Source organism: Procambarus clarkii, chromosome 27, assembly GCF_040958095.1.
Source record: "Procambarus clarkii isolate CNS0578487 chromosome 27, FALCON_Pclarkii_2.0, whole genome shotgun sequence".
In the NCBI taxonomy this organism is placed as follows: Eukaryota; Metazoa; Arthropoda; class Malacostraca; order Decapoda; family Cambaridae; genus Procambarus; species Procambarus clarkii.
The window spans coordinates 17723232-17748116 of NC_091176.1; the positions used below are offsets into that span (position 1 = coordinate 17723232).

At 41.6% G+C, this 24885-nt stretch overlaps 1 protein-coding gene across 1 annotated transcript in view; it reads left to right on the plus strand.

Annotated features, from left to right (window-relative positions):
* LOC123762633 (uncharacterized) overlaps positions 1-24885 on the plus strand; it is an 85286-nt gene that overhangs the window by 36709 nt on the left and 23692 nt on the right. Inside the window, 15 exon segments of the mRNA XM_069332119.1 lie at positions 2267-2470; positions 3519-3755; positions 5079-5276; positions 5548-5707; positions 10050-10197; positions 12596-12857; positions 14758-14913; positions 15203-15411; positions 16208-16430; positions 17350-17472; positions 18086-18312; positions 18949-19150; positions 20629-20865; positions 21085-21323; positions 23253-23421. Coding sequence (XP_069188220.1) covers positions 2267-2470; positions 3519-3755; positions 5079-5276; positions 5548-5707; positions 10050-10197; positions 12596-12857; positions 14758-14913; positions 15203-15411; positions 16208-16430; positions 17350-17472; positions 18086-18312; positions 18949-19150; positions 20629-20865; positions 21085-21323; positions 23253-23421 — 2994 coding nt within the window.

The following is a 24885-nucleotide window of genomic DNA, read 5'->3' on the forward strand; positions in this document are numbered from 1 at the left end:
TACCCATCCTATGGGGGGTAGGGGAAAGGGTTACAGAGGCACATAATGGGCTCAGGGACTGAACCCCCAAAATTAATTTAGCTAAGCAAGTTACAGTCTTGATGAGCTAGTTACAAAATTCAGTACACATCGTCACATCACTAATAGGCTCGAGGCTGACCTCAAGTGATGTCTTTAAATAAAGCAACTGATATATGTGGAGAGCTAGTGTCACAATTGATATGTTTAGCCTGCACACCGCCCCCCATCCAGTGGGCAGCGGTGAATAGGCTACAATTCCTGTTACAACCTAGCGTGTATCGGTTGGATACCGATATTTCTTTATATATATATCGATATAAATATATCTTTCAAATACATTTTGCGTTGCCTTAAACCAGTTGGGATTAACTGCGCATGCGTCACGCTGACTTACGAACTCTTAACCTGTGCTTTTGCGTACGCCAGAATAAAAGCCTCATAACTCTAGAAGGAGTGGGAGGTGTAAACTTACGCACCTCATAACTCAGAAGAGGATAGTGCCCCTATCATGCCAACATATACACCTCATACCTTAGTGGCGGACTGCGTTCACAATATATTATAAGAGGGTGCACGCCAACATACACCCCTCATAATACAATGGAATGAGAGTGTTCACATCATATCAACATACGCCCTCATAACTATTGGGAAGAAGGGCGGTGTACTCAGTGCCAACATACCCCCTCATTGTGGTGCCATAAATTACATTTTAAACGTGTGTGTGTGTGTGAAGAAAATGTAAGATTTTGGTAAGGAGTGAGTGTGATGAGAGGAGGAAAGGAAGAGAACGTGAGAGTAACGAGAATAATGTGTGTGTTAGAGGAGAGAATGTTTTAGAAATTATTGAGATGCTTAGCTCAGCCTCCATAAGTGTTTGTTGGGTAGGAAGTGAGCTATGTGGTGAAGATTAAGATGGGTAAAGTTACATATGTGTGGTGTTAGTGATGCAACTATATTGTCGAGAGAATGAGACTGGCATTTTCCTACTGTCTTACCGACATATGTTTATCCATATTTTCACTGTAAAGCACAACTTGTACAGGTCATTTGTGAATAATTTTTACTTCCCGACGTGGTGTCATATGTTTCTCCACTCTGGGTGGTAATTTTTATGCAGTTGGTAAACCTTACCAGTGGGCCGAGTTCCTGTGCACTCCCCACCCAAACACGAGTGATACGCACGTATGCATGTACGCACATGCTTCACGCACGCACGCACCGGCTTCACATACGCACGCACGGGCTTCATATACAAGCGCATGCAGATACAAGTTTCACACATTCAAGCTGTAGAGTTAGCCCTCACTAAAATCTACCTCCCTGTACTGGTGAGTAGGGAGTTAAATTTTGTGAGAGCTGACACTGAACTAATGACATGAGACTGGAGCAGATGGTGACGACAGGAAAGAGAGCGAGGCAAAGATGATCATTAAGACCTTATCTTCTCCGGACTCGTCTTGGAAAGCTTACAGTATCTATATATATATTGATCTGTTGGCGTACTTGAAGGTGTTCCTCGCAGAGCGTAGGAAACAAGACTTGAAGGGATGAACCTGGCACAGTAAACAGGACGGTGTTAGTTACAGATCTATACTGGTGACTTAAAAGTTACAGAGTAAAATCCTGACCCTGCTTTGGGACCCACAACTTGCAGTCGACGGTCTAGATTCCTGTCCCCATCTGCGGAGACCGGAGATCTCCATCTCCAAAGCGGAGTCTAGTTCATTAACTCATTCCGAAGTGCCACCAGTTACGGCTCCCGGAACTTCAAGGTCACGCAGCATAAGATCATCGTGATGGCTCCATCTCTGCCACAACCATCTATCCTCGAGTCAAGTTTCAAGATTTTCCATGATGAGGGCCGTGTGCTAGACGTATCAGACGCACGTAGGGACCTCCCCTCCCTGACCTTCAGAACGCGGGCCCTGATCCGACAGACCAACGTGGTCGTAAAGCAATCCTTCGGTAGATCAAGGATTACAGGGATGACTATAATTTGTCCACTCTTCAGTTTGCATACACACTGACAGCCGCCATGACGATAGACGGGTGTCACTGGTAGACGGTAATATCATTGCCTGCCCCCCTCTGTCAGTAGACGGTTGCCACTGCTATACGATAGTGTCAATGGGTCAGTTAGCGGCCACGAAGGAAAACTATTATGATCTTAATGCAATACTAGGTGTTCGCGTGTCATTATTTAGCCATAACGTAGAGTCTGTACTGAACGTGTCCCCGACAGCGGGAGGCGAAGAAGGCGGGCCGTGCCCGGGTGACACGCTGTGCTCCTCCACCTGCGAGTATGGGTACCAGGTGGGCGCCGACGGCTGCCCCACCTGCGACTGCGACGACCCCTGCCAGGAGCTCACCTGCTCGGAGACCTCTACCTGCGTCATGAGGAAAAATCCCGGGTGTGAGGGCGACTCCTGCTCCGCCACCCCCATGTGTGAGTATAGGGCCCTCCTCCCCTGTCAATTCATTCCCCCACCCGTCACCAGCCATTCCTCCACCTTACACCTCCCTACCCCCTCCGCTAAATACTTCTCTCGCTTTTTAATTCTATGAATATAATCGTCGTTTTGTCTGTCTGTCTGTCTGTCTGTCTGTCCTATATGTATGACATGCCTGTTTGTCTGCCCCTCAAGGTAAGGTAGGTCTGTCGTGCATGTCTGTTCTACCTGCCTGCTTGTGTCTGCCTGTTCTACCTGTCTGCCTACCCCACCTGTGTCTTGCCTGCCTCTGCCTGCCTGTCTGCCTGCCTGCCTGCCTGCCTGCCTGCCTGCCTGCCTGCCTGCCTGCCTGCCTGCCTGCCTGCCTGCCTGTCTGCCTGTCTGCCTGCCTGCCTGCCTGCAGTCGTTCCTCGTGACCATGTCCCCTGACCCTCTTATCCAGTCAGGCTGATATTTTCCATGTTGATCTTCATTACATATGCAAGGTTACAAATTAAATTAAATTCCGTCACTGGTCTCCAGCTTGTGACCTGAAACTTGTGAACAGAAAAATCTGAGCCTTTGCGTGTCATTGCAAACAATTGTTGGACATGCTTTGATGCGTGACTTTGTTTCTCGTCGGTGCTTTAAGTTCAGGGGGTTGACTCTCCCCTTAAAGTTAAATACGTGTCATGGAACTTGAGTTGTCTAAGTAGTTATAATGCGCTAATATTACCGCATAGCTTAGATGCACTTAACACAATCGCCTATAATAAACCCCCATGCTTAGGCCTAAATATGTACGAAAATAATCAGTGTCTGACTCACTGTGGTTAAACTATATAAGTTAACTGTAGGTTAGACTGTATGCTCTAAACTGGTTAAACTGTATGCTTTAAACTGGTTAAACTTACAGTAGGTTTAATTACCTATCACTTTCTGTCTCACCTCTCTCTCTCGTTCTCTCTCACTTCTCTCGTTCTCTTACACCTCTCTCGTTCTCTCTCACTTCTCTCGTTCTCTTTCACCTCTCTCGTTCTCTCACCTCTCCTTCTTTCTCACCAGGTCTCTCCAACGACTCAGACGAGCTGCTGCACCCGTCTACCACCACCACTACCACCACCACCACCACCACCACGCCCACGCCTCCGCCCGCCTGTCCCAACGGTCTGACGCCCCTGTCTGTGGGCGGGGTGGTGGCCCAATGTGACGCAGAGACGCCCTGCCCGTCTGACCACATGTGCACGCCCCCGGCCTCGCCCCACGCCCATCCCGCCTGCTGCCCCGTCGTCTCAATCATAGGCAAGGCCACACGCAATACACTTTACCTAAATTTACCTGAGGGCCACTATCTCTCTAGTGGCCTCGAAAGGGGACAAGAAGTCGGCTGTTGGTCGAGGGTCACCCCATTATTCCAGAGAATTTTTTCTATCTGGATTTTAAATTGAAGTAATGTTTTGGGGGGATTTATAGCTTCGACGGGTAAGCAGTTCCATGGGTTTTAATCCTGTGGGTGAAAACGCATCTCCAGTTTTCTGTCATACATCGTGGCTGGTTGAACTTGAAGCTGTTGCTTCTTTGTAGGTGGAACATTTGACTTCTCAAAGAAGTGGTCTGGATTAATACCCTTCAACCTGTTCAGTGTTTTAAAGGTCTCCTTGAACATAATCCAGAACTATAGTAAACTCTTAAGTGTAGTCTCACCGAGGAACGTGGTATGCTTCACCTCTCAGTGTGTATACCTTCTCTGGCTTTATTTCAACACCAGTATACATGATTCTTAGAAAATAAATAATGAAAATAAAAAATATTACCGTGTATAAATTTCTTCTGTGTATGAGTTAAAAATATGTTATAACGAGATTTTTTTATATTATTAAATGCACTATATACTTGGATATAAATAATTTAATATAAATTAAATTTTTATATTAATATCAGTTTATATAAAAATTGTATCAAAATTTACCTCTTAATTTTCCAATTTTGTAATGGAAATGCGAGATATGTAATATAATTGGGATGACTGAAAAAAAAACACCAAATATGGTCTCAAATTATTTTATAAATATTCTAGAAGGGTAATGATGACACAAGCGCAAAAATAAACTATTGACATTAGTCTGATTTTGAGTACCATTAAAATGACGTTTGTTTTAACCAACCGTCATGGAGACCATCACAGTTGTTTTGTGTGTATCTTATTTAGCTCATGAATGGAACCATGATCTCTTACCTTTGTTAAATAATAATCATTTATAACTTTTTCGTTAAAAAAATATGATATGCCTTAAAAGAGCCGTCTGGAAAAGTAAAACGGAACCTTTCTGGCGTACTTTCCACTACTTTTTTCCCTGTCTAAACTGCCATGTTCATATAATCATCTAAATACAGAGAAAAAAGCTGACACTTAGACGAGAGACATCTCCCGTCACGCAGGGTGCAGTCGCACCTCCACAGATCTCCAGTATCAGCTAGGTAATGGTAATGGTAATACTGGTAATGGCTCAAAAGGGCCACCACTTACGGGCTATTCATGTCTGTGCCACCTTTTGAGTGGCTTAATCTTCATCAATCATCAATCTGAAACTTACCTATATTTTTCTTTCCCCTTCCTACGGGTAGAAGCGACCAAGCCTGGCCAGTGTCCGTTCGTGAGATCTGCTACTGCTGAGCTGTGTAATGGGCCGCGGTGTGCTGCTGACTCCGAGTGTGCCCATGACCTAAAGTGCTGTGTTGTGCCAGGCTGTGGCCCCTCCTGTGTCCCCCCACAGCCTCCCCAGAACCTCTCGCTTGAACACGGCCTTCTGCAGGGACCAACCAGTGAGTACCCTCTCTCCTGTGTGCGTTTTTCGCTTTAATTGAATAATGTTATAGTAATTTGTATGCACCAAGAGATTTCTAGAGTTGTAAAAATATTTACTAATAATAGTTATCGCTCAATAGAAAATGTTTATATATTAGTAGGATATCACTACAGGCTATGTCACTCTGGGCAATGATATAGTAGTAGTAGTGGTAGTGAGTAGCCAATGAGCGCCACTGATTAGTTCCTAACCCAAGAGTTTTGACCTGATGTGACCTGTGACCACAGTGTGCGAGTACCTGCGTGACCTGGTGGAGCTGGAGGGCGTGACCCTGGCCGTGCCCACTCCCACCTGTGACGAGAACGGCGCCTATGACCAGGTTCAGTGCAACGGGCTGGCCCAGTGCTGGTGCGTCGACGACTTCGGCACACAGATCCCCGGCACCAAGTACGTAAGTGAGGGGAGGGGTGATGGGTGTGAGGTGGTGGGGGTATGTTGTTGTTGTTGTTTTAGATTTAACTACTCAGAATGGAGTGTCCATGTAGCACGGGCTATGGTGAGCCCGTAAATGGTGGGGGGGAGGGGTAACGACAGTGGTCTTTTATCATTCAACATCATCATTACCACCCAATTTTTTTCACTTTCAACGGGTAGGAAGGCATCAGTCCGGCCGGACAAACTAATCCGGAGCAGAAATTACACTGCATCACGCAGAACCAACATCATTTGGCTGGCAGATGGATAAGTTCCGGAAAGATGAACCGGGTCAACCATATTGCAATGAATACGTGGTCGTGCGTGCATGTTACCACAAGACAAGCCTGGACATGGGGAAATATAAGAGTTCTCAAGGTAGAATTCAAGTAAATTAAAGATAAACATTTAGACAATTCCTCTACAACAGCACATTACCGTTCGACAAAAATCGTCCCAGAACTCACCCAGATTTCATACCAGAAACGATGAGAGCCACAGGACTAACAACACTGCAAACCAGACATGAGAGGGCTGATCTCATTGACCTTTAATACTCTGAAGAAGATGGAGGATATTAATCCAGACCCATACCTTAAGAGGTCCAATGTAACACATACACGCGACAACAGCTTTAAGCTCAACAAGCCACAATGTAGAACATAGAACACTAGATGGTTTTACCCCATACGGTTATAGACCCATGGAACCGCCTACCCGCCAAATCTGTAAATGCAAAGACATTTTACAGTTTAGCTTAAAATGTTTTAAATTTCAGTATAAAGTTCATAATAGAAAAAATCCTCAGGATGAAAGGAGTGACCTTTAATAAGCCACAGGCTTCCTGTCCCCATCACGGCCATTAGGGAGGTAATGACACCCTGGTAAATTCAGGTTAATGTGTTCAAGACATTTCGAACATTCACTCAACAAGATTTTGGTAGCTAATCTTGTTTCCTTCCACCTCTGGTGCGCTGTTCACACATTATCCCCACTTCTTCTTTTTATCGGGCTTCCTCCTCTCCTACTTCATGTTTAAGTAAATACTTTATCTTCGTGTCATCTTCATCATCCATTCATTTAACATGGCCAAACCGTCTCCTTACATTCTCCCATATTACTATTTACTGACATTGGCACTCTACATTTCTCTGTTGTACTTCCACTCTTCTAACAGAGCACAAGCTTCTCAAAGTCTAATTATGTTGTTCCACCTATTGATTTTTCATCCGTCATGCTTCACCAGAGCCTCATGATATAAGGGAAGGCATCAACAACATTTCGTCTTGCAACCCTTAATGAATTGACTAATTCCTTCAACCAGGGCTTTCATTGCAATAATTGTTTTCCTTCAATCTAACCAAGCTCTCACAAGTCAAGCCTGACCTCAGGCCAGGCTTGATGAGTAGAAGAACTCCCAGAACCCTCACCAGGTAAGATTCAGATAAAAATTCAAACCACTTGCACTGGTCGGTATAGCAACGGACTCGCTTGTTGCAGGTTGGCGTTTAATCCCAAACTGTCCTAAATGGTTGGGCACCTTCCCTTTTCTCCATCCTATCCCAAATCTTTATCCTCATATCCTTCCAATATCTACATATATACACCACCTCTACTCCAGCTACGAGTTTTATTCAGGCCTCTGACCAAGGCATCACTGTGAACGCTGCCGTGCTCACAGGTCTACTGTCCACTGCTGCAATACCCGTTCCAACAGCCACAGTGGAGGAAGCAGCCCCGGGAACCTACGCCTTCACATCCAACGACACCAACTACAGCCCCAGCCACCATCAGACTACAGCTGCAGTCTGACGCCATGCCCCCCTCAGAACCATCTACTACCATCGCGCTGCAGACCCCATGAACGCCCACTGAACCTTCTACTCTAGCTGCAAGACCGGCTACTACTCAACCTCTAAAGACCACCACCTCTGCCTTTGACTCAAACGATTCGTCAGACGAAGATGTCTCAGTTGAAGCACCATCCACCATCCAACGGCACTTCCTCAACGGAAGTGCAACTACAGTCCTGAAGATTTCCTCCTGGACACAATACCCACAACCTCGAACGACAACACTGCAATGCCAACAAGAAGCAAGACTACCAAGAAGCCAGAGAAGACCAACGACCCAAGCCTGACGCAACTTCTTGTCTCTTTACACTAATTTCATATATAGAACTCCCTCAATAAGCCTCTCTCTAGCTCTACACGTCTAATCGCACCCCCTGGCAGTACTTTTAGCAAACAAATGTTTCGCACTTCACAATGGCCTCTGGTGGCATCTTTAGTAAACAAATGCACGTAATTAGCGAGTATATTTGGTGAGGGGGAAACATTTGCACGCTTAGTGTAATAAAAACTTTGATGAGGGTTGTAAAGCAATGGTTATCACCCCTGAGGACAAGTCTCCAAGTTTAAAGGGATAAATCCACAGAAAAATTCGACAAATGTAGTCAAAGAGAATGCCGGGTTAAGCTATTATTTTTTTCCTTGACACCAATGCTTTCAAATTTACACAGTTTAACATCGTGGCTTGTTGTTGAGATATTTATTTATTTATTTATTTATTTATTTATTTATTTATTTATGCATATACAAGAATGTACATTGGGAATGTGAGGATACATAATATGGTAATTACAGTCTTGTAAAGCTACTAGTACGCGCAGCGTTTCGGGCAGGTCCTTAATCTAAGAAAATTTTAAGGAGGTAAATACTTGCACAATTTATAGACAAAAAAATGATAACAGTTACATGGAATGAAAAAAAGAAGATGAGAGAAAATTGTAGGTACAGTATATTAAAGCACGTAGGTAGCTAAGATTGATTGCAATGACAGCTTGAATGGTAGTTGACAAAAATTGGTAGGCACAATACAGCAGAAACAATATAAGATTGATTGCAATGACAGCTTGAATGGTAGTTGACAAAAATTGGTAGTCACAATACAGCATATGGCTAGCACATAAAAGAAGACAGCAATGAACACAATGATAAGGTTGTTTGATACTACATAAAAATTAGGAGATTGGGTAACACTAGGTACAGAGCAAATTTAAAGCTCAGTGTAGGAAACTAAGAAGATGAAATTAGGTACTTTTTGGTTTTGCTTTTAAATAAGGCAAAAGTTTTACAGTTTTTCAATTCACTAGGGAGTGAGTTCCATAGACTAGGTCCCTTAATTTGCATAGTGTTTACACAAATTAAGCTTGACCCTGGGGATATCAAAGATATATTTATTTCTGGTGTGGTGATAATGGGTCCTATAACATCTGTCCAGGGAGAGTTTCAGACCATGGTTTGCATTTAAGAACAGGGTTTTGTAAATGTAGTTGACACAAGAGAATGTGTGGAGGGAGTTAATATTTAGCAAGTTTAGGGATTTAAACATGGAAGCTGAGTGTTGTCTGAAAGCAGAGTTAGTTATTATTCTGATAGCAGATTTTTGCTGTGTGATGATGGGCTTAAGGTGGTTTGCAGTGGTAGACCCCCATGCACAGATACCATTAAGATAATTAAGATAGGGGTAGATTAGTGCATAATATAGTGAGAGGAGAGCAGAGTTAGGAACATAATATCTGATTTTGGAGAGTATACCAACTGTCTTAGAGACTTTCTTAGTTATGTGTTGAATGTGGGTGCAGAAGTTGAGTCTCTTGTCTAGGAATAGGCCAAGAAACTTGCCATCATTTTTATTACTGATGTTAATGTTGTCTATCTGTAGCTGAATTGCATTTGATGTTTTGCTTCCAAATAAGATGTAGTAAGTCTTTTCGATGTTTAATGTTAGTTTGTTCGTTGACATCCATAAGTGGACTTTTTTTAATTCATTATTCACAACATTATTTAGTGTATGTGGGTTGAGGTCTGAATAGATAAGGGTAGTATCGTCAGCAAACAATATAGGTTTGAGAATATTAGAGACATTAGGCAGATCGTTTATATATATAAGAAATAGAAGAGGTCCTAAGATACTGCCCTGTGGCACTCCAACGGTAATAGGTAGAGTGGAAGAAGTTGTATCATTGATGGTTACATATTGGTGTCTGTCACTAAGATAGGATCGGATGTAGTCAAGGGCAAGGCCTCGGATTCCATAATACTGGAGTTTAAGTAAGAGGTAGTTGTGATTAACAGTATCAAAGGCTTTTCTTAGGTCAATGAAGAGTCCAATCGGAAACTCATTTTTGTCAAGGGCTGAGTAGATAACGTCAAGGAGACTGATGATTGCAGTGTTGGTATTGATGCTCATACTGTTGTCATTGTAACCATAATTATTACTATTCATCATAACCCCCCCCATCCCATCCCAGAGCATCGTCCCGAGAATTGGTGGTGTGCGATCGTGCGCGCGCGGCTGTGACCTGCGGGGAGATGCTGTGTCGACTTGGCTGCGACTACGGCTTCGTGCTGGACCCCGACACTGCCTGCCCACTCTGCCAGTGTCGCGACCCTTGCCTGGTAAGTGAATATTTTGATTTATTTGTTTATTTATTTATTTATTTATTTATTTATTTATTTATTTATTTATTTATTTATTTATTTATTTATTTATTTATTTATTTATTATATACAAGAAGGTGCATTGGGTTTATGGGAGTACATAGCATTGATGTTTTTATATTCTTGTAAAACCACTAGCACGCATAGCATTTCGGACAGACACTTGTTTACTTATATATATTGTTTACTTACCTTTGTTTTACCTTAGAGCCCACCATCTCTCGAGTGGCCTCGATTGGGTCAGAAAGCTGGAGGCTTGTTGAAGGTTCCCGGTCATTGTTCTTAAGAGTTGTTTTTGCTCTTGAAAGTAATTAAGTGTTTTGAGTGAAAGGATGAGTGAGTGTTGAGTGCTTGAGTAAATATAGTACCTTGATCAGGGACTCACATAGGGGGGGGGGGGCTGGGGTACCTTGATCAGTGACTGACATAGGGGAGGGGGGCTGGGGTACCTTGATCAGTGACTGACATAGGGGGGGGGGCTGGGGTACCTTGATCAGTGACTGACATAGGGGGGGGGCTGGGGTACCTTGATCAGTGACTGACATAGGGGGGGGGGGGCTGGGGTACCTTGATCAGTGACTGACATAGGGGGGGGGGCTGGGGTACCTTGACCAGTGACTGACATAGGGGAGGGGCTGGGGTACCTTGATCAGTGACTGACATAGGGGGGGGGGGCTGGGGTACCTTGATCAGTGACTGACATAAGGGGGGGGCTGGGGTACCTTGATCAGTGACTGACATAGGGGAGGGGGCTGGGGTACCTTGATCAGTGACTGACATAGGGGGGGGGGGGGGCTGGGGTACCTTGATCAGTGACTGACATAGGGGGGGGGCTGGGGTACCTTGATCAGTGACTGACATAGGGGGGGGGCTGGGGTACCTTGATCCAGTGACTGACATAGGGGGGGGGCTGGGGTACCTTGATCAGTGGACTGACATAGGGGGGGGCTGGGGTACCTTGACCAGTGACTGACATAGGGGGGGGGCTGGGGTACCTTGATCAGTGACTGACATAGGGGGGGGGCTGGGGTACCTTGATCAGTGACTGACATAGGGGAGGGGGCTGGGGTACCTTGATCAGTGACTGACATAGGGGAGGGGGCTGGGGTACCTTGATCAGTGACTGACATAGGGGAGGGGGCTGGGGTACCTTGATCAGTGACTGACATAGGGGGGGGGGGCTGGGGTACCTTGATCAGTGACTGACATAGGGGGGGGGGGCTGGGGTACCTTGACCAGTGACTGACATAGGGGGGGGGGGGCTGGGGTACCTTGACCAGTGACTGACATAGGGGGGGGGCTGGGGTACCTTGACCAGTGACTGACATAGTGGGGGGGGGCTGGGGTACCTTGACCAGTGACTGACATAGGGGGGGCGCTGGGGTACCTTGACCAGTGACTGACATAGGGGGGGGGGCTGGGGTACCTTGACCAGTGACTGACAAAGGGGGGGGGCTGGGGTACCTTGACCAGTGACTGACATAGGGGAGGGGGGGCTGGGGTACCTTTGATCAGTGACTGACATAGGGGGGGTGTGGGGGCTGGGGTACCTTGATTAGTGACTGACATAGGGGGGGGGGCTGGGGTACCTTAATCAGGGACTGACATGGGGGGGGGCTGGGGTACCTTGATCAGTGACTGACATAGGGGGGGGCTGGGGTACCTTGACCAGTGACTGACATAGGGGGGGGGGGCTGGGGTACCTTAATCAGTGACTGACATGGGGGGGGGCTGGGGTACCTTGATCAGTGACTGACATGGTGGGGGGCTGAGGTACTTTCTTTATCAGTGACTGACACAGGTGTCTGTTTCAGTCGTTTGTCAGTCCTATAAAGTATTGTTATTTGTCCAGCTCCTTCACCACCTCTGTACCAATCATAGCACAACTGTGGTATTTAAACTAGTGTATCAGTACCACCATAATATATGCCATAGTCCCCCTTATTGCTCAAGTGGAATTGTGATTATTATTTAATAACTACTATTGTCAGCAGTTCTGTTTGATTAATGATTCACTGCTATCTAATGCTATATGACAATCATGGGTGATTTATTCGAGCTAATGGGGACTCCCCACATAGCATTAATATTAATAATATTATTTGTAGCTTCACAATAGTGATGTTATGGCTTCAGAAACAACTTCAATATAGTAATTAAAAGTTTTTTACCCATCATATTGATTTAGTAGCTTGGAAATCTAATATACCTGTATAGTGCTACAGAGACCCTTAACACTAAGAAGGTTCAGCTTCATCAGAGATCTTAACATTTCCAGCAAACTTTCAATGCAACAGAAGTAGATCTTAGCAACTATTACATCTCTTCAATGAGTAAAACATTCTTTCCTTACCAGGATGTGACGTGCACATCTAGTCACATCTGCCAAATGGTGGACATTCCATGTGTGGATGGTGTATGTCCAGCCATCCCCCAGTGTGTGCCTGTGGTGGAGGCCTCGGCAGCACCCACCTGCCCCCTCGGAGAGCCCTACACCCTGCCAGAGACCAACGCCACCCTTGCCTGCAGCCCCCGGGCAAGGGCCCTTGAGTGCCCTCAGGGCTACTCCTGCTTTGCTGATGACAGTACTATCGAGGGGGTCTGCTGCCCAAGTCCAGGTATTTTGTGACTTAATTTCTTGCAATGAAAATAGTACAAGATACAGTTAGCAAACTCACTCACATTTTAGGAAATAAATAGGGTTATGGATTTATTTATTTATATTCAAGAAGATACAGTGGGTTATGATAGTGCATATATAGTATTGGGATTTAAGTGGTACATTCTTGCAAAGCCTACATAGTACAGCAATAAATTTATGCCATTGATTTAATTCAGTACCTTCACACATTGAAGGTAGCTCAGTCGATTAAGGCAGTGTCTGGGATGCTCCCGGACGCAGGTTCGAATCCTTGTCACGGCCCTTGTGGATTTGTTCACACATTGAATTTCAACTGCTTGTAGCAATAATTTTAAACTAATTTAGATTTAGGAATTTTTTTTGTTTTTTCTGACACGGATGTATACACCATTTGTATGGTAATCAGGTGGCTTCATGATTGTGTTCCATCTGCGATCGTCTTCTCAGCAATAGTATGAAGTCTCCTGGAGGTACTTCTGTCATTTCCTTTCCCTTCGGAGGGTTTCGTCTGTGTCTGTTCTGGTTGTTTTGTCTTTTCTTTTCATTGGTTTTTTCTTGACTGGGGTCTTGTGCCAACTACTGTCACTTCGTATCATGCTGCATTGGTGGAGCCGCTCTGGCTTGCATTCTGGGTGGATGTCACCTCCGCTCCATTCCACAAGCTCTCTAGTGCATTTTTTCACCTACGGCCTGCTCATGCACGCTCGAGACTTCTTGGTCTTTGGACTGGGTGCTCTTGTTTCTCTTCTTTTCGGTTTGTAGTGGCCCCTTCGGTCCAGAATTTGTTTTTCAAAGCCTTGTTCTTGTTGGCTTTAGCCTCTGGGAGATGGATTGGGAACTTCAGGCTCTTCTCTGGCGCAGGGGTTTCTGTATTTTTGGTCCTGGTGGTCGTTTTATTCGTTTGCAGCCTTCTCTGTCTTTTCTGGCGAAAAATGAGATGGCTGGTTTCAGGATGATACCATGGGTTGTTGATGCTTGGTTGGTTCGGCCGGGGTTGCATCATGTTTTTTGCCTGGTTGTGGCTTTACGTTAGTACCTGTGTGCTACTGGTTCAGCGACAGTAGAAGTGCTCTGGGTAGACCCAGTTTCCCTGGTTCCCTGTTAGGGAACCCTGCTGTCTCTCAGGTTATCTGCAGGGTTATTAAGTCTAGCCAGCCTATGGTCTACACTCATGTCCATGATGTGAGGAAGTATACAGCTCTTGCTGCTGTCTTTAATAATATGTCTTGGGTCGATATTCGGGCACAGGGGTTTTGGAAATCGAACAGGGCTGCCAGATATCTTGTAAAAGTTCCTGGCCCTCTGTAGCCTTGTGTTGCTTTGGGACGTCTGTCGCAGCCTGTTGTCTCATCTTTGTTGTGTGACCTGCTGTGCTGCATCCTCCCGGGTAAGTCCCTGTTTTTACTTATCTGTGGGTAGCTAGCTTCAGGGAGCCAATGGGGCTCCCCACAGAAAACCAACATTGATTGTAATGAAATGCCATTTTCTGGCTGACTGTGAATGTTTTAATGAATGATGGACTCTGACTCCCAGGTCCTTTTCTTTATATATCTATTGTGAGGGAGTGCTGTCAGTTTGGTAGTTGTGGCATGGATTGTTATGCCCCACTTGCATGGTCTCTTGCATTTATCGACATTAAAGAGCATTTGCCAGTCATCTGACCATTTGTGGAGTTCATGTAGGTCTCAATTAAGGTCTCAATGGACATGAGTTCATGTAGGTCTCAATTAAGGTCTCAATTTCCCACTTTGCCATAGATCTTAGTGTCATCTGCAAATCTGATGATGTGGTTTGTAATATTCTATATGGACAGTAATAATTTTATTTACAGTCTTATTAAAGCACATTTTAATATAATAAGTTACTTTAATTTGCAGGCAATGGCAAGAAAACTGGGCAGTGTCCATTCCTAGTGCCAGTGCTGAGTGGAAACTGTGACCTCGAGTGTTCTGAGGACTCTCACTGCCTCGGTGATGCCAAATGCTGTAGTAATGGCTGCGGGACCCAGTGCCTTCAGCCCATTGTCATGACAGGTCAGCTCTGGTGGCCAGGTTTCACTTTATATTTTCCAGCAAATAGATATTGCATCCTCATTTTTGTAATAATTTCATTTGATTCATAATTTTGTAATTTTTTGGATATCTGGACTTTGTCCTTAGCTGTCTTTTATCTTTTTATTAGCAGTAAACTTTAATTATTTTATAGGAACTGTTTTTTCTTCAAAAAGACTGGATTATTCATTCTCATTTTATTCTAGTTATTGTTGTATTGAATCTATATTCTCCTGTGTGTCCTCCTTATATAATACCCTTATGCCAACAGCTTGTGAGCACCAACGTACTCTACTGGAACACCGTGCTCGGGAGGCTGGCATCCCAGCTGGACGTGTCTACCTTCCCCAGTGTGATGAAACGGGAGCCTTCTTGTCGACACAATGTCACCCCGCCACACTGACCTGTTGGTGCGTTGACACCCAGGGCCAAGAGGTGCCAGGTACCCGGGTCAGCCAGCCAGCACACCCTAACTGCCAGGTTAGTTTATTGTGTGAATTAGTTATCAAAAGAAAAAGCACAATGGCAGTGCTTACTTGGCAATACCCTGCCTACAAACCATCTATGCCTGTCACTCAAATTGCTACTCTCAACATTAAAATTTTCATCACATTTTCTCTTAAATGCTGATTAGAATCTACTTCAACGCTACTTCAGTACAGCCATATAGCATCCTGTGTCAGTGTTCAGTGTTATGTATTTTATTAATAATGACTGGGAGCCAATAAAGCTGTGATGATTTTTCAGCAGCAAGATTCATATAATCCTACTGTACTTAAATCAACTGTTTTATAGAGTAATTTTTTACAATTAAATCTAGATTGGAAAATTGCATAGACAGCATCATTTGCAGTTAACGCATACAATGAATAAACAGACTATAGTGAGTACACAGTGAACAAACTTAATATATTCAGAGTGGATAAACAGAAAATATACACAGTGGATTAACAGAATATATACACAGTGGATAAACAGACAATACTCTATACACAATTGATAAACTGAATGTAAGTACACAAGTAGATAAACAGAAAATATATATACAGTGGATAAACAGAATATATATTCAATGGATAAACCGTATATATACACAGTGAAAAAACAGAATATGTAAACTGTGGATAAACAGAGTACATATACAGTATATGCAGTGGATAAACAAAATATATATATATATATACACTGTAGATAAACAGTATCAAACAATAAGAACTCCTGAGAGCGATTCATTTTTTGTTCTGGCCCATGATAATCAGTTTTTTAATAATTTCAGGAACCTCTTGTTTGCCCGGCTATGAACTGCGACCTTGCATGCCTACACGGCTATAGTCTGGATGCCTCTGGTTGTCCCACGTGTGCTTGCCGTGACCCTTGTGAAGAGGTGACCTGTGCCACCCCATTGGAGGAGTGCCGGATCGTCCACGTGGCATGTGTGGATGAACCATGCCCACCCCTGCCTGTCTGCCTGCCACGTCTAGAGAACCCATGCCCATATGGTGTGTATGAATATATATGTATGCCCATGTAGATTGTATTTATATATATATGCCCTTGTATTATGTCTGAAAGTAAAATATTTTTCATTTTTTTCTTTTTTTGCCAGGTTTCTTAGTGGGCTGTGTATGAGTGCTTTTTGCCTTCATTCATTTGATAAACAAAAGTACTACAGTAAACGTTCATAATTCAATCTGAATTTACAGTGTAGCTTTATTATATTAATAATTTTTGAATCAAGTATATTATATTTTTGAATCAAGTATATTATAATTCCTCTCAAATTTGCAGTACTGTAATATAATGGTATCAGTAAGGGATCAAATGAAAAATAGAAAACTTACAATTTTGCTGTTGTTTTAACAATCATCAAGAGCATTACATACATCCTCTATACAGGCTGAAACAGTAAGCTGATATTTGCATAAAATAGTTTATATAATTCACTAGACAATTTTCAGATTGCTTAAGTTAATTGGGGTCTATGTTACCTGGTGGCTCCAAGGAAAATTAAGACATTTTCCTTGTTACTGTCAGCATAGACCACTCCAATAGCATAAATATAATGTAATGCTCGTCAACTACATTTACTGTACTTATCTGGAATTTAATATTTGTATAATATTTTGTCTAATACTGTACATTAGACATCCAACCCACATGTGAAATAAGAGTGGTAGAGAGAAAGAGTTAATATATAGCAGGAGGGATGGCAAGGTGAGAGCATGAAAGTGAGTTAATTACATAAGATTAATGGAAACTTCAGAAGGCCTAATGACAGAAAGAAAGATGGGTGAAATAGATGCAAAAAGAAAGAAGAGACAAAAGTACAAAAGAGAGAGAAGAGCATAGAGGGAGCAAAAATTTCCAGCCACATTATTGTTGACTTATTCTCTGCTTATCTTGTATATCTTTGTCCAGGCTCACCTCTGAGGTTAAATGAGAGCGTTGTAGAATGTGGTCCTGAGGGAAGCACTTGTCCCTCTAGCCATAAGTGTCACCTCTCGCCCCTGGGAGAGTATGCTCTCTGCTGCCCAAAACCTCGTAAGTACTTTATCTTTGGCATGACACACCTTTTATCCATTTCTTAAGAGCAATACTTGAGGATGACAACTATCATAAATTACGAATCGCAGGAATATGTACCTGAATACATTACAGTACTTTGAAAACTTTTATTGTTTAAAATGTTTAAATCAGGAAAATGTGTCTCTGCTTAATTTGTTTTTTGAAAACTAACATAAAACTTACAACAGAAACTGAAGAACTAGCCACTATTATTACAATACTACTGTACTTAGAATTAAATGTTTTTCAAAAGCTGACGTTACATCTTTCGCAAAAATAACAAACTTTACCTAGAATCTTAATTTGTCATCATGTTTTGTTTGATTTTTATATTTTTACTAGTTATTTGGATAATCCAATCTTACTGGTATTGTTATTTAACAGGAAATGCCGGCTGGTATTTACTAGTCCACAGATTTTTTTAATTTTTGAAAGTTTTTATCCACTCTAATGACATGTTAGCTATACATACAGAGCAGATAATCTCTTGCTTGTTTTTCGTTATAGCCTATTTTTAAATATTTTTATTGTAATCTTGCTTGCTTGCCTCCTACATTTGCTGAAGTAATTCTTCTATAATATTTTCTAGGGGAAGTTTGCTATGAGAGGAAAGATTCGGGATACTGTGAAGGATCTATTAAACGATGGTTTTTCAATGCTGAATCCAATCGCTGTGAGACCTTCCGTTTCGGTGGCTGTGGAGGAAACCTCAACAACTTTGAATCAGAAGATGAATGCCTGTCAGCTTGCCCAGCTCTCAGCTCCTGTGAAAAAATGAGAGAGAAGAATATACGAAATGCTGACAAGGATAAAAAGGTAGCTATAACATTGTACTAAGATAAATTGGTATATAATTCCCATTGTTGGGTACAGGAAGCATGTGAATATTTTATACTTTAGGCTTGTATCAAGGTTCCCCCATAGGTTGAACTACTGGCCATTCCCAGGATGCAACCCTATAATAGTTGCCTAACTCCCAGATACCTATTTACTGCTAGGTGAATAAAGGCATTTATTGGAAGGAAATATGCCCAACCATTTCTATCCTACCCAGGAATCGAACCCAGGATCCTGATGCTTTTTATAATAATACAGTATACAGTAATTATAATAATAATAATAATTTGCACAATATATTATTATCTTTTTATGTAAAAATAATATTTATAAATGTATTTATCTGTTTTCTGCATAAAAGTGATTCACTACAAAAGCTATCATTCATATATAGTGTGGCATGGGAAGTGAGTGACTCTCTTAAAGTGTCGACTATCATTTTATGAGAAGTTTATAATGTTTTTATAATTTACAAATTTGTTTAATTTTTATTTCTCATTCATGTGCAACAATATTTAGTTTGACATCTACCTGAAAACGCAGCACATCACATTAATTTGTACACGCACTGTTCACTTGGACAGCTAATGTTGTCAATGATCTTTGCCGTTTTAGGTAACCTTCATTCCCAAGTGTGACAAGAACCGGGGTTCGTGGCTCCCAGAGCAGTGCCTTGAGGAACTAGGAGTGTGCTGGTGTGTCTCACCCCAAGGGGACCAGATGCCGGGCTCTCTCACCCGTGGTGCGCCTCAGTGTCAGGGCACTGCCAGGTCGTCCAGGAGAATGAACTTTGATCCAACTACTCCTACCAATATGAGTAAGTATTCTTGTTCACGATGAACATTGCTGGGTATACAGTTTGACTGCGTGTCTTTGTCAAACACTAGGTCATAGGCCATATACATAAAGATAATATTTGTTGATAGCGTCCAATACACTTTGTTCAAGAATACCTTCAGGTACCAGATGAAGGTTTCAATGGCTTGAAGTTGCTCAACAAGTAGGAATTGCAATAAAAAAAACAATGTAGGTCAGAAAATAGAAAATGCTTTTCACCCATAGGGTAAACCCGTGAAATTGCTGACTTGCCCCAGCCGTAAATACGAAGTCAAATTATGCACTCGATTTAAGGACCAACATTGGGATATACCTTGCTCATTAAATCCGGGGCTCCATTAAACTTGGATGTGTTAAAATGTTGGTAAATGTTTAAATTTGTTTAAATTTCAGCTGGAAAAAAATCTTCAGTAATAATAGGTAATAGTTGGGATCATTGATGAGCTTCCAGCTTCCCATCCCTAGTGAGATCACCAGAGATGGTGGCCCTCCGGTAAATTCATATAAATATACAAAATGCTGGAAATTAGGTTCCATAATCTGCACCAAGCAATAACTTACTGGAATAAATAACATATGAAATATAAAATAGACCCATTTAATTGCCATAGACACACTCAGAGAACACTGCTTGAACATTGATATTTCAATTTCCTTCCCCCAAATATAAGAAATCTTGCCAGAACAAAGGTAGGATTTTCTAAAGGGAATTGGGCATTATTAAAAAAACATGCCAAATTAGCTCGGTTGTGGCGGATATGCAGGCCTGCAATCTACTGCCAGTATTGGCCATATATAATGATCAAGTTATCACCAAAAATGCCCCATTCTTCTGGCTGGGTTGTGAGTGTAGGATAATTCTCAGAACTGGCTTTTGGTAAATTTTCCAAACTCCTCATAACCCCAATACTCATTACAACACACACTCTGTAATCCTCGCACCTTATGAACTTGTTACACACCTCTCTAATTATTGCAAGCAATACTCATATGATTACAGATGGATGTAACCATTGCATCCATGTAAGCTCTCTTTACATTTATCTGTAATGGCTGCACCCTCTGTACTCATTACACCTCCATGTTTGTGTACTGGAACAGGCTGGCCTGAGAATTTTTTTATTATTATTATTCTCATGCAGTCAAACTGTTCCTAGTAATGTGTGTTTTCTATACTTTGGCTTCGTCTAAAATTATATACACAGTACAGTATATTGTATTGTACAGAATAAGCAACGGAATATATATATCTTCATACAGTTAGCTAATCCCATTCATTTTTCTGAAGAGATGAGCATAAATATATGAAAGGTTTATATTATTGTCAGCATACTTAGTAGTATGAAATTAATAATGAGACAGTTAGGTATTCAGCATTGTGCATGTACAGTATATATCATATTCATTAGATTTCTGCCTTCATAGATGATAATGTTAGTGTATGATGTAACATTGCAGTTTGTGAGCCTGGTCAGACAGTCCACGTTTGTGACAAGAGCCTGTGTGAGAACCAGGTGTGTTTCTCCCACCCCCATGCTGTGTGCCGAGTTAATCCGTGTGGTGGCTGCTCGGTACAATTTGTTGACGAGTTTAACTCCCCAGTAAACTGTGAAGTCGGTCTTACTGAGTGCCAGAGAGAACTGCAGCGAGTGCTTAACTCGCCAATCTTTACAAGGCCTGCAATGGCTTTCTCAGGTATATAATTTTTGTACTTCTCATGCACTGTTTTGGGCTTTCTGGTTAGATTTATTTGTTAAAGAATGTGCAGGGATATTTACCTTAAATTTTTGTGTGCGAATTACAGTACATTTCACCTTGATGCTTTTTGTAACTCTTCCCATCAAAAAATCATTGATCGTCTTGACATATGTTTTAAAATATTTATATTTATGTATTTAACATTTGCATGGCCAGGACGCACATTCCCCACTTCACATGCTGATCGTCAAGTGCACTATGATGTTGACCTCTTCCGAAATGTGGATGTATACCACGCTCGACCTCTTGACATGGATGATGTCTCCAACTCGGAATCCCTCCGTCGGGCCCGTTACATGAATGTTGAGTCTCCTGGGTCACTAACAGTGTCTGGGGATGTCGTGGTTGAGGCACAGGCACACTCAAGGCTCATTCGTGCTGTGCCACAAGTAAAGGTCTGTATTGCCTAGTTCGTTATATTAAATTAAACTAAATTAAATAACTAAGAAAGTCTCTAAGACAGTTGGTATACTCTCCAAAATCAGATATTATGTTCCTAACTCTGCTCTCCTCTCACTATATTATGCACTAATCTACCCCTATCTTAATTATGGTATCTGTGCATGGGGGTCTACCACTGCAAACCACCTTAAGCCCATCATCACACAGCAAAAATCTGCTATCAGAATAATAACTAACTCTGCTTTCAGACAACACTCAGCTCCCTTGTTTAAATCCCTAAACTTGCTAAATATTAACTCTCTCCACACATTCTCTTGTGTCAACTACATTTACAAGACCCTGTTCTTAAATGCAAACCATGCTCTGAAACTCTCCCTGGACAGATGTAATAGGACCCATTATCACCACACCAGAAATAAATATCTCTTTGATATCCCCAGGGTCAAACTTAATCTGTGTAAACACTCTATGCAAATTAAGGGACCTAGTCTATGGAACTCACTCCCTAGTGAATTGAAAAACTGTAAAACTTTTGCCTTATTTAAAAGCAAAACCAAAAAGTACCTAACTTCATCTATTTAGTTTCCTACACTGAGCTTTAAATTTGCTCTGTACCTAGTGTTACCCAATCTCCTAATTTTTATGTAGTATCAAACAACCTTACCATTGTGCTCATTGCTGTCTTCTTTTATGTGCTAGCCATATGCTGTATTGTGACTACCAATTTTTGTCAACTACCATTCAAGCTGTCATTGCAATCAATCTTATATTGTTTCTGCTGTATTGTGCCTACCAATTTGTTGTCAACTACCATTTTAAGCTGTCATTGCAATCAATCATAGCTACCTATGTGCTTTAATATACTGTACCTATAATTTTCTCTCATCTTCTTTTTTTTTCATTCTATGTAATCTGTTAACATTTTTTTGTCTATAAATTTTGCAAGTATTTACCTCCTTAAAATTTTCTTAGATTAAGGACCTGCCCGAAACGCTGCGCGTGCTAGTGGCTTTACAAGACTGTAATTACCATATTTGTATCCTCACATTCCTTATGTACATTCTTGTATATGCATAAATAAAATAAAAAATAAAAATAAAATAAAAAATAAAATAAATTATTATATTTCTTGGATCTTGGAAAACAAATGCTTCATAGAAGATAAAATTTTTAAAAATTCTGAATTTTATATTTTATAAATTTTATTTGAAATAACATTTTCTATGGGTAGCCTTGTTGGCTCCCTGAAGCTATCAAACTGACATGTACCATATTAGTTTGGTGCCATCAGCCTGTCTTTGAATAGAGAGGAGGGGGGGGGACCGTTTTGTCCCCTGTTGTTTCCAGAGGACTGGGTTATTCAGTTTTCGTTGGCGGCTGCTACCAGTTGCTGCCCTATTTCCGATTTGTTGTTGCTCTGGGGTTTCGTTCTCGCTCTTCTTGGAGTGGTTGTGCTCTAAATGTCGATCGTGCTCATATGGTCATTGCTCTCTGCGCCTCTCTGAGAGGGCCAGGTTCTGGCCCAGTAGGTACTCGAACTCTAGGGACTGATTGCACCAAACTAATATGGCACATGTCAGTTTGATAGCTTCAGGAAGCCTCCAGGGCTCACCCAGAAAATGTCGTTTCATTACACTGAATGCTGTTTTTTTATTTTATTTTACAAAAAAATATATATACATTTATTATTTTCATTGATAAGAAATGAAAAGTAAAAGAAACACTGCAATATTATTTCCATAAAAAAAAATGGGAGGACCCTCGACAAGCCGCCGGCTTCCTGACCCCTATCGAGGCCACTAAATATGATGGTCCTCAGGCAAATTCCAGTAAGAAATTGTCTGCCTAAATTAATGAAGTCTGTGTGAAATACAGTATATTCAACTGGTACTGACATTAAAGATTTATGTTTACAATTTCAGAATACAGTACCTGAGTCACCCTTGGTGGAATCAACTCTGATGGACCCTGATGATCTAGCTCGGCGCCTAGCAGGCCCTCTTAGCACAACCATCGACCTTTTCCCAAGTATTGAGGAGTTCCCACCAAGACTTACCCTTGATGACACATTTGAAGCTGTCCCTACTGAAGGTAATTATTAAAGATAATTTTTCTTAAGATATATATGTCACATGTTATCCAAGCCTCTGCGAGCACCTTAGATATGGGTGCTTGTCGCTGGTCCTTGGTGGCTCCTAAAAAACATATTTATATTAATATTTGTACCTCGGTACTCAGGGTGTATGTTGCCGACTTCAAGTTTGTCTTTATTATTTGATCCCTTATGGATATCCTGCAATTTTTGCAGTGTTAGTAATTTTTGTTTTATTTGTAGTGGTATCCATGCAGTGTTGAGAGAGAGAATTTTGATAAGCTTGAAACTATCAGGACTTATCTATGGTGGTAAAGGGAAGGGAAGGTCTCTCTTGTTACTAACTATATAACCATCTGGTGGTAGATCTTGGAACTTATGTTTAAGACTACATCAGGTGGTAAGGGGTTAGAAGTAGTGCAGTGCTCCTGCCTAGTTCCTGTTTACAGTTGTGATGTCCCACTAAACTGATAATCTAGTTTTAGAGGTACTGTACTGTAATTACAAATGAATACATTGCAAGATTCTGCCACAAATACAGTTCTGAATTTGAAGTTTCTTCTTTATACATAAATAGCAGTAACAAACAAATTTGTACATAGCTAATGATAAGGAAACAAACAATGAACCACATTTTATTTTATAATAATGTACTGTATAGGTTATAAGTATATATAATTAATTATACTTCTGCATGTACCATGCTACTTTCTATGTTTGTTAGACATATTTTGTATGTAGAGTCAACTCGGAAGGATTTCTGATGTAAATAACAGGAGAATGACTGACAGATTGATTGATTGATTGTAAAAAAAAGTATATGTTATATACTTCACTTAATTTAACCCTTAAATGGTTCATGTATTTAAAAGTCATAAGAAGTGCATATGAAGAAAAACAAATAGTTCACAAAACTAATTTAAAAAATGACACACGGCAATTTGAGCACAAAAAATAATCGCAGATAGCAATTGGAGCCATTTAAGGATTAACTGTACTTTCAAAATTAATTAATGACTTCATACCCCAATGGTAGGTTCCTTATTCTTCCCATTCCTGTAATGAAGGGCAACTCTATTAGTTTTACCTCAGTTGCAGCTTCACTCTCCTCTGTAAGTATTTTCTAATTCTACGAATACTTTGTCTTGTCTTTCATGAATAGATTTTAAAATAAGTGCCGAATAGCATGTGGCATGTTGTACTCTTTGGCATGAACCTAACTAAAGCAGCAATTTCAAATCCAACACAGGAATAGCTCTCTTTACAGCTTGGCATTGCTCTTAACTTTCCTCAACATTTGTTTGTGTGTGACATTGCATAAGACAAAAAGTACTTCTGACCTGTCATGCTGAATTTGTTCCAGGATCAGATAAAGGTATAGTGACTGGATACACCATATGACAGATGACGTGTGAATACAGAATTTAAAGTGTGACTGTTGCCAAAATTGAAACTTCACCTGT